Genomic DNA, 11,280 nt, shown 5'->3' with positions numbered 1-11,280 from the left:
GACTATTCATTCCTCCCCACACTGTTGGTAAATGAGGCAGGTTTGCAGATTTACAAACAATGCCAACATGTCTCGAAGACTCAGGAAGACGGAGTTCAATACAATACAATACCCTCACATGAGGTTCAAACAAAATTTTTTGTTTCTGCAGCCATACAAAAAAAGAACCAAGACACACACCAACACATTTTACACAAACATCCATCACAGTGAATCTCCTCCTCACTGTGATGGAAGACAAAGTCTTGTCTCTCCCATGCTCTCCGTTCTTCTTCCGATGTCAAAGTCAAAGGCTAGCAAGTCCGCGGCCATTTAAAGCCGCACCAGGCGATGTAAGGCCCCGCTCCAGGTCACTCTCAACCCCGCAATTCGAGCGGGAGACGTCGCCATTGCCCGTGCCCCGCAAAGCAGTCTCCCACCGGGGACCTGCGAGCTCCCAGTGTCACCATCCACCGGACTCTGGTCGCAGCAGCGCACCACCGCAGCTCTCCACGCTCCGAAGCCGGCCAGCTCCACGGTGGTAGGTCCGCCGGCTCCGCCTGCTCCGTGACTTGAGCCCCCAGGTCGTTCCAGTTGGCGGCCGCTCCACTGTGCTAGGCCCCAACGACAACTGAGACCCGACAAGGAAAAGGTCGGGTCCCCATACAGGAAAGAGATTTAAAAGTTTCCCCTACCACCCCCCACATACACATTTAAAAGCCCACTACAAACTATACCCTCAACGGGACAAAAAAAACAAACCAGACAGACTGCAGAGGCCGCTGCAATGTCGGTCGCGCCGATTCTGAGCATTGCACCGCAAACAGGGCATGATAGCGTTGGAAGGACTGTCAGAAAGAAACCAGACTTTAGGGAAAAGGCTGGATTACAATTTGCAAGATCCAATTGCATGGTCTAGATTTGTACTCTCTACAATATAGAATGCAATGGGATGACATGCTCTAGGTGTTTAAAACAATTATAGGATTAGACAGTGTAAATAAAACTATTTTTTCTCTACTTCACATCGGTTTAGAGGCCATGCAGCATTTCTTGAATCGTGCATATCTTTTAGTCTTTCACCAAAATGATGTTCAGCCCAAATCAATGAAGAGCCTCAAAACTGAGACTGCGAGTTTTTGATGAGTCTGAAGAAGGGTCCTGATCCGAAACATCACCTACCCATGTTGTCCAAAATTGCTGTCTGACCTGCTGAGTTATTCCAGCACTGTCTTTTTTTTTTGGAAAACCAGCTTTTGTAGATCGTGTTAAAGTATGTATAATTGTTTAATGGTTAATAGATGCACTCAAAGCAGGCAATTGGAATAGAGGGTCGACACAAAATGTCCGAGTAACTCAGCGTGACAGGCAGCATCTCTGGAGAGAATTGGTACAGAGGTGCCATGCCTATCAACTATTATTTGAATGATTTAACCGGGTTGAGGAGCTGAATGACATACCCAACAAATATAAACTGCAAAATGTTTACATTTTTGATATATATTAACGACTTTTCTGCAATGAATTTTCATGGCATGGTTCCTTGCTGCAGTGGTCATCATACTAGTTTTCTTTCAATCTTATTTAGCTGTCCTTTAAAAAAAAAAAGTGCTTCACCTTTGTCTTGAAATTTTTTAAAGAAATAGGTTAAAACCTAAAATTCATAGTTTTTATTCAGGTATAGCTGTCAGCTTCCAAGAAAGAAAATTAACATGCTTGAATCTGTAGCTCAATTATTTAGTGTTAGGCAAAATACAGGAGGTGACACATTAAGTAATGAATCACTCTACAGTGGTACAGGAGTGTGGGGCAAAATGTAGTTGTTGTCGGCACAAGATTTAATACATCTTACATAAACATTATTAAACAGGTAACATCACAGATCTCTTGAAAATGGGCAAACAAAAGTTGTCCAACACACAATGGCATGGGTGTTTCATAGAGTTTACAGATCTATACAAGGAATTAAACTCCCAGTAATAAAATACTTATCGTTAATGTTCAGTAATTCTTAAACATATTAATACATACAATGTTAATAGTTTTGGACCATACTAAGTAGATACTCGACTATTTCTCATGGGCGGAAGAGAAGTGGAAAATAATTTAAAACCATAACATTACATTTATCATATTGAAAAAGACTGCACTTAATTTTATCCTCATATTGGGTTTATTGAGAAATACAAAATATTACTTCTGCAATTATCATAATATATAGAAATCAGAACAATACATGAAATTCTTCATTAATAAAGGCGACACATAGTAGCCCGTGCTAAAAAGAGTTAAAAGGGACAAACTAGAGTCATCCTCAAAGTAATTTTATGCTTCATCCGATAGACCGTCTGGGAAAGTATCAAAAATGTTTTGATTTTTTTTGAACTACCCTCAAAACCCTATCTGCATGTTTTGCAATGCTTCATATTCAAGAGTAAAATATCAAGATGAAAATGTTGGAATACTACAAAGCCGAAGGCATCGACTTTCTGTAGCCTGGCTTGTATCTGTTAAAACTAACGCATATTTGCTGACTAAATATTCTACTTTATATTTCCTCTACAGATTTCAATTAAAAAGAGAAATTACAGTTATTATACAACTTCTGGATAACATCCTCCAAATATAACAAATGCAATAACAAATACTTTGATTTTAAAAATAGCGATCATGGGGAGACAAAATAAGCTTGATTTTTTCACCAAACCATCTTTACTGCCTGCATAGACATTTAAAATATTCTAAGCTAATATTATTGTCCATTAAAATACACACTTTTCAAAAAAACCCTGTTCACCCTTTGTATTAGGTGATCATTAACACTGAACAGAAATAGCTAACTTCATTATAGAAGCATATTTAGTGTAAATTGAATTGTCCTTCATGTAAGTCTGGAGATCAGCATTTTATTGCAAACATTCTGTTGGATCCGGATTGCTACAACTACCTTAAAAAAACATACAAAGTTTTATAGTAGTTATCTGTAATGTTTTCTGGTATTTATTTCATGCCAGGCTTCGCTGTCTTGGTTTAATTCTTGGATAAAGCTGTAAAATACAAAGCAAATTGTGAGATTAGAATTGCAGGAGAATACACTAACAGACCACCCTCCCAGACCTACAAAATCTACGACAAGGAAAATGGTAGCTGGTGCATGGGAATATCAAAATTCTAATTTATAGAAGATTTTCTGGAATTATGAGAAAATTGGGCGTTTATAATATGTTTTACCCAACAGCATTCATACATGATGGGGAAAGTCAACATAGTGAAGGTAACTTAAAGGTAATTGGAGAGGCAATAACTAGTTTCAGGAGGTGTTTAGATTACAAAGCTACGTTAAGATGAGAATGATAATCATTGGAGATTGTAGACCAGACAGGGCAATTAAACTGCTCAGGAAATAAGATGTCATTTTATTGCACCCAATGGGAGAATGGTTTCTTAAACAACGAGGAAAGTTAAAGGTTAACTTTAGGAGGGAGTAAACAAAGAGGAAAGACAACAAAGCATCATTGATCACTGATTAACTATTTACAAAAGCTAAAGTCTGTATCTAACCATTGAGATCCAAAATATAAAATGACTGGCTACTGTGAGTCAGTGAAGCACTGGGTTCTCTCACAGAATATATACCAATGAGGCCTTGAATAAACTGACTCGTCTGCGAAATTCACCACTGCTCTCCGAGATTGTTTTTGTGCGCTGTCTCGATCCGAGTTGTAATTAATAGAGGTTTGACAGGGCTCCATGTGAAAGCCCACTTTAAGGTACAGGAAGGAGACACAATTCCCTCCAAACTCCACAAGATACATATCACCCTCATTTAGAAATATATCATAATTCTTTCACCACCATTGGATATGAACCATTGGACACTCTTACCCAACTTCCTTTGCCATCATTTTGTTTACAAAGGTATTTGGAACCTGATATTAATTACCGGTTTAGTCAGTGACAGACACACAAGGTAAAAATTAACAGTCAATTTCTTGAGGAAAAGGACACACAGTGCTGGAGTAACTCAGCAGGTCAGGCAGCATCACTGGAGAACATGGATAGGTGACGTTTCCGGTTGAGACCCTTCTTGAGGCTAAAGAAGGATCTTGACCTGAAACGTCACCTCTCCATGTTCTCCAGAGATGTTGCCCGACCTGCTGAGTTACTCCAGCAGTGTGTCCATTTGTGTATTTACCAACATCTGCAGTTCTTTGTTTCTACAATTTCCTGAGGAACCTGCCAATCTGTTTCCCAGTTACTATTCTGCCTCCATTAATGAATATTTAATAATACCCAAATACAGAGATTTTATTTTCTCAGAAAATATGTGTACGAGCTAATTATTTAATTCACATGATGACATTTTTTTTGCATTTATTCCAGCATCAGCAGTCTTTTGTATCTCCACTCTCATTTAATAATTCATTGTTATCATTGCTAAAAACTTACCCCAAGTAAGTTGCGAGCTACATAGCCTTCAGCTTCGTTTAGCCGTGCCCACCACCATTCAATTTCCTTCTCATCCTCTCGTCGGATGACTGACATACAATCACCTTCTGTAAAGGATAATTCATCTTCAGATTGGGACTCATAATCCCATAGAGCATATACTATGCCTCTGTTCATTATACCCATCTTCTCTTGCACGCCTGAAGGAAAAAAAAAAAACTATTTCAGTAATCTCCCACTTCCAGCAGAAATTGTTCCAACTTTTCTTATGATCTCAAATAATTAATAGATTTATGTAACAAAGGCAACAACTGGACACCTTCAAGCACAATAGTTCAAAGAGTACTCTGCTCACAACCAAAAAACATTTTTTAAATAATCGGATAACCAAAGGTTACTTGAAATCTTCAGTCTGCTCCCCACTCCACTGAGGCTGCCTGACTTACTGCACATTTCTGGCATTTGTTAGATTTCAGATTTCTTTTTCAGACCCAACATATTCAAAAGACCAAATCAGAACATACTTCTTTGCATGTTAATAGATATGGAAGGGATTGAAGGAAAGCCTGCAGGCATTGGAAATAGGGAACAATCCCGAAGTCATGTTGGAAGTGGCGAATCATTGCTTCGCTGGGTTGTCAGGATGGCCTCCAGACAATCAATGAAAAACAATGATGAGGAAGTAGCTAGGAGTCGATCCCAGGGAACTGGATGTGGCACCAAAGCATTTCAACGATTTGTCATGCATGTCAAGGTCAGACATTCCTTCAATTGTCACATCTCCCCCAACTACCTTTCTCTGACACTGATCAAAACACAATACCCTTACTCAGTCACACACATGACAATCAAACAGAGTTCATGTTTCCAAGTTCACGTGCTCCCTGGGTGCTGTGCACTGATGCAAATCTCAAACCCACACATGTTCTATAGCTTAATAGCTGGATGTAAATAGACACCAATACATATTCAGAACACCAATTAAATGCATTTGCCTCCGTTGTAAGACAACATGGTGTCTCAATCAGTTAGCAAAGGCTAAATGGCTTTAGGGTACCTAGCAATTCATGTACATGTCTATGAAAAAGACTGGCATCACTGGAGCAGCCCATGTTGAGCACAACAACTGGGCTGAAGTAAATTAAAATAATGGTATTCTCCTATCTAATCTACTTATTTCTATTTTTTTTAAACGCACTCTCTTTCTCAGGATGTCAGCACATTGGACCTCCCTCCCAAGCCTCCATCGTCTTTGCTGAGGGCAGGTCGCTTAAACTACTGCCGCTTATGGTGAAACGGTGAAACTAACAGCTATTTGCTTCCAATGACTGGAGCTGCTCATATTCATATTCCAATGTCATCAGCAGTTTCCGCCATTTAAAACATGCGTAAAGCTGCAACCCTTGGGTAACATTAAATAGGAATAGTAAATATTAGGGAAATGCATAAAAGTGATTCATTAAACTTGCCAAGCCATTTGCAAGCTTTGATTTAGAAATCTGGTCTGGACAGGTTCATTTTATATCATAGAACATAAAGCACAGAAACAGGCCCTTCGGCCCACATTGTTCGCACCGAACAAGATGTCAAGTTAAACTAATCTCCTTTGCCTGCGTGTGATCCACATCACTCCATTCGTTGCATTTCCATGTGCCTATCTAAAGGGCTCTTTGAATGCCACTGTTATAAGTGCCTCTACCATCAAACCTGGCAGTGTGTTGCAGACTCCCACCACTGTGTTCAAAATCTAGGCCTGCGCATCTCCTTTAAACTTTGCCCCTCTTACTTTAAAGCTATGTCCTCTAGTATTTTGTCCTGCTATTTTATTTTGCTATTGTATAGACATGCACATACCGTACAGAAATTGTGAGCATTGGATGTATCCCTCTTCCATCTCTTCACATTTATCAGCAGCAGTCTGCAGGTCACTGTAGGTTGTGGCAAACACTGCAGCCCCAGATTCAACTAGGAACTTGCAAACTTGTACATTATTACAGGAGGCTGCACAGTGCAATGGAGTCCTAATAAGGAAAAGAGAGAAATGGGCAACATTTACAAATGATTTATCATCTCCTTTGCAGTCTTGTGTCTGCAACAAGCTTCTCCATGTAAACATGTAAGCATGAACTTCCAAGTATATGTTCACCATGTCTTCAGTTGAGACAATGTCCATATCAGGCATCCCTAATCATTGAATGCTCCAGATAGGATGAACGATTGGCAAATCATCAACTGAAGTTTTCTAATCTGATTTCTTCCTCATAATGTAAAACTAAATAACTTCATGTGTTTCTCCAATTCGCTTTTAATTTTTCCTGTCGTATTTTAGGCAGTATATTCCAGCTCACAACTGTTCCACCCAAAAATGCATATGTCACTTCTGGATATTTTGATAAATTATATCAGGATCCCTGCTGCTCTGGTCTCTCCACACAAGCTTTGTGTCGTCCACAAACTTTAAAAATAATACTTCAATTACCCAAATCTAGAGTCAGGTGAATGAATATCAAACTGGAAAAAGCAGATGTTAGATATCTGAAGTAAAAATAAAATGCTGTAAACAGCCAACAGGTCAAGCAGCATTTCAGGAAAGAGAAACATGGTTAATGTTTCACATCCTGGACCCTTTGTTAGAACTGGGAGAAAACACTTCTGGAAAAGGGCATTAGACCTGAAATGTTAACTTACCAGATACTACCCAACCTGCTGAACATTACAGCATTTGCTCTTATGCCAGGCCATGGAATATGCTCAAACTGATCTGATATTTTCAATATTGCATGCGGTAGCTCTTCAGATATCTAGTCAGATGACACAAAATTATGTGGGATTGTAGACAGTGAAGATGGTTGTCAAAAATTGCAGCAGGATCTTGATCAGTTGGACTGAGGAATGGTTGATAGAATTTAATACAGAGAAATGTGAGGTGTTTAATTTGGGAGCACTGACATGGGCAGAACCTACACAGAGAACGGTAGGGCTCTGGAGAGTGTTGTAGAGCATCGGTATCTAGGAGTACAGGTACATCGTTTGTTTAAAATGGCGTAACAGGTAGATTAGGTGGTCAAAAAGGCTTTTGGCATATTGGCCTTCATCAGTCAGGGCATTGTATAAAGGATGGGAGGTCATGTGCAGTTGACGTTAGCCAGGCCGCATTTAGAGTTTTGTGTTCAGTTTTGGGCACCTTGTTATAGGAAAGATGTTGTCCAGCCGGAAAGGGTGCAGAGAAGATTTGCAATGCCAGGACTTGAGGGCCTGAGCTATAGGGAGAGGTTGAGCAGGTTAGGAGGATGAAGCTTGGTCTTACAGAGGTGTACAAAGAAATGAGAGGAATAGATTGGGTAAACTCACAGAGTTTGTTGCCTAGAGTAATGGAATAAAGAACCCGAGGACATCATTTAAACTAAGGGGGGGAAAGATTTAACAGGAACCCAAGGGGTAACTTCTTCACACAAAGCGTGGTGGGTATATAGAACGCGCTGCTGGAGGAGGTAGTTGAGGCAGGTACTATTGCGATATTTAAGAAACATTTAGACAGGTACATGGATAGGACAGGTTTTGAGGGATATGGGTCAATCGCAGGCAGGTGGGATGAGTGTAGATGGAACATGTTGACCGGTGTGGGCAATTTGGGCCAATGTGCCTGTTTCCATGCTGCATGACTTCCATCATTTGCTCAAAAGTGTCCCTTATTGTTTGCTCCATCCTGCAATCCTAACTCTGTAAATGCAGCATCACCACACATCACAGACAATAGACAATAGACAATAGGTGCAGCAGTAGGCCATTCGGCCCTTCAAGCCAGCACCGCCATTCAATGTGATGATGGCTAATCATCCACAATCAGTACCCCGTTCCTGTCTTCTCCCCGTATCTCCTGATTCCACTATCTTTAAGAGCCCTATCTAGCTCTCTCTTGAAAGTATCACTAAAATTATTTTTGGAAACTATCCTATTTATTATTAGTTGTGGGAAACAGGGGTTGTAGTACTTGTATACAAAAGGTGACAAGCTCCAAGCCTCGAGATATTCCAACAATTCAGCTTTCAATAACAATCTGCCTCAGTTTTCCACTGTGCCACTAGGTGGAGTAGTATCATAACACATCATTAAAAAAAATATATCAGGAGGAACCGTACATACAAAAAGCTTCACACTGCTCTCGAACAAAGAAGGTTCAATGTTACAACCCTGAAAAATATGAACAACATCATCCCATGTGGGAGGAAACTTGAGCACCTGGAGAAAACCCACACAGTCACAGAGAGAACGTACAAACTCCGTACAGAAAGCAGGATCCATGGTCAGGATCGAAATCGGGTCTCTGGCGCTGTAAGGCAGCAGCAACTCTATGCTGTGCCACCCCTGTGCCCAGTGTATTGTGGGCAGTAGAAACACGAGGAGTAATCTTGATCACATAAGCAGGTTCAGGTGAGGCCATGGAAATAACATCAAAGCAATAAAAAGATGGGGAGTTAAGAATTAGCATTCATAGCAAAAGTATTTGAGTATAGGAGCAGGGAGGTTCTACTGCAGTTGTACAGGGTCTTGGTGAGACCACACCTGGAGTATTGTGTACAGTTTTGGTCTCCTAACCTGAGGAAAGACATTCTTGCCATAGAGGGAATACAGAGAAGGTTCACCAGACTGATTCCTGGGATGTCAGGACTTTTATACGAAGAAAGACTGAATAGACTCGGCTTGTACTCGCTAGAATTTAGAAGATTGAGGGGGGATCTTACAGAAACTTACAAAATTCTTAAGCGGTTGGACAGGCTAGATGCAGGAAGATTGTTCCCGATGTTGGGGAAGTCCAGAACAAGGGGTCACAGTTTAAGGATAAGGGGGAAATCTTTTAGGACTGAGATGAGAAAAACATTTTTCACACAGAGAGTGGTGAATCTCTGGAATTCTCTGCCACAGAAGGTAGTTGCGGCCAGTTCATTGGCTATATTTAAGAGCGAGATGTGGCCTTTGTGGCTAAATGGATCAGGGGGTATGGAGAGAAGGCAGGTACAGGATACCGAGTTGGATGATCAGCCATGATCACATTGAATGGCGTTGCAGGCTCGAAGGGCCGAATGGCCTACACCTGCACCTATTTTCTATGTTTCTATCTAAGAGCAATCCAGATCAGACTATTGTGAAAATTGAAATCAAAATAATGTCGGAAACTGTGAAGAATAACAGCAAACCCCAGATGATGAATACAACTTAAGATAAATATTTCATGATTTAGGAAATTAAGAAAATAATAAAATTAAAATGCAACAAAATTAGATTATAGGATTAAAAAATAATTCTCTCCTGTGCTGTGAAAGCATTTGCAACAGCATTTTGTATAAAGTTTGGTAGATTTGGAATGCAAAAGTACAACAGACGACAAACATAATTGTTGTATAACTTACCACCCATCACTATCTGCTGCATTAACATTTACTCCAAACTGTACCAAGAACTTCACTATTTCTGTGTGGCCTGCACACACAGCATTATGTAGTGCTGTTATTCCCTCATCGTTTGGTTGGCTGGGGTCCTCCACCTATAAAAACATTCAAGTTACAAGGCAAAAAAAAAAGCTTCATGATGCAAATGTTCAAGCTGTTGCATCAAAATTCATTGTTATTATAAGCATGGTAAGCTGGATAACTTAAATGATTCAATTAGGAATTGGGAAGCATGAAATTTTCAGGAACATTATTCTTGAATGTACTTGGTATAAAATAATGCAAACTGGAAGTTATCAGTACAATTGTAAATGGCCCCCTTGCTTCTGGACAATGGCCCATTGTTTAAGGATATTAAGCTTCTTGTTAAGAGGTACAAGAGATTGCAGATGGTGGAACCTGGAGCAAGAAACAATATGCTGGGAGAACTCTGAGCTGATGCAGGGTTTCAACCCGAAAGATCAACTATTCTCTGACCCACCCACCAAGTTCCTCCAGAATTTAGTTTGCTGTTCTTGCTCTATGATAGTTTAACACAGTATTCACGTTAGAAAACGATTCAAGAAAAATCAAATTAAAATAATGTAATTTAGTTCATTCAGGGTCTTTTGGGTTTGAACTGCAAACAGTGTGTTATTTTGGCCTGCCAAGTAATGCAGATTCATTCACGTAATAAACGATTTGGACGAAAAGACATGATTTGGCGCACAAATGATTAAAAAAAGATATTGTTTTTTGTACGCTTAATCTATCAGGACACACATCATTTATATATATATATAACAGCATATAACAATTACAGCACGTAAACAGGCCATCTCGGCCCTACAAGTCCGTGCCGAACAAGTTTTTATATTTAAAAACTATCCAGCAAGGTCAGTAAAACTAGACAATGATGCAGAAAGGCTAGATATTAAGTTACATTAAAGGTTTGAACGTACCTCATAGATAATACGTTGGACTAAATCAAATTCACCTTCCAGGGAAGAATCAAGCAGCAGGGCAAGAGGATTGAACTTCACTCTCATACCATGACCTATGCGCTCTGACCCCAACTTCTTCAAATTCGTTCTCTTTCCCTAAAGCAACAAAATGTAAATAAATATTAGGATGTGAGCTGCTAAATAATCTGTTCAGAACTAACCAGTAATGTTTATCATAACAAAAGTAATAAAAGCCATATCAAATGCAAAGTATTAAAAATTCTTTAAGGAACCAATGCACTAGAAAGGTGGGCGAGAATGACATTTGAGCAATTCAACTATATAGGTCAGGAAGGTGCCGGGTTTGATTCTTGACTTTGGTAGGGCAACAGAAGATGCCCCAGTGTCCCAGATGTATGTTATGCAGTAACATACTGTAGCTCCTTCCTGTAGCTCCTTCTCTAAAGGTCTTTGAAAGGCCA

General features: G+C 39.8%; 1 protein-coding gene across 1 annotated transcript in view; it reads right to left on the bottom strand.

Annotated features, from left to right (window-relative positions):
* Positions 1 to 1,626: 1,626 nt before the first annotated feature.
* The window catches only part of LOC129699623 (apoptosis-stimulating of p53 protein 2-like), a 68,047-nt gene continuing 58,393 nt past the window's right edge, over positions 1,627 to 11,280 (bottom strand). Inside the window, exons 14-18 of the mRNA XM_055639586.1 lie at positions 10,817 to 10,954; positions 9,837 to 9,970; positions 6,283 to 6,449; positions 4,429 to 4,628; positions 1,627 to 3,026 (exon numbers count right to left, since the gene is read on the bottom strand). Coding sequence (XP_055495561.1) covers positions 2,985 to 3,026; positions 4,429 to 4,628; positions 6,283 to 6,449; positions 9,837 to 9,970; positions 10,817 to 10,954 — 681 coding nt within the window. The 3' untranslated portion in view covers positions 1,627 to 2,984. The remainder of the gene's footprint in view (positions 3,027 to 4,428; positions 4,629 to 6,282; positions 6,450 to 9,836; positions 9,971 to 10,816; positions 10,955 to 11,280) is intronic.

This window comes from Leucoraja erinacea, chromosome 8 (assembly GCF_028641065.1).
Source record: "Leucoraja erinacea ecotype New England chromosome 8, Leri_hhj_1, whole genome shotgun sequence".
NCBI classification, from domain to species: domain Eukaryota; kingdom Metazoa; phylum Chordata; class Chondrichthyes; order Rajiformes; family Rajidae; genus Leucoraja; species Leucoraja erinaceus.
This window is presented reverse-complemented; position numbering and strand designations above follow the sequence as displayed.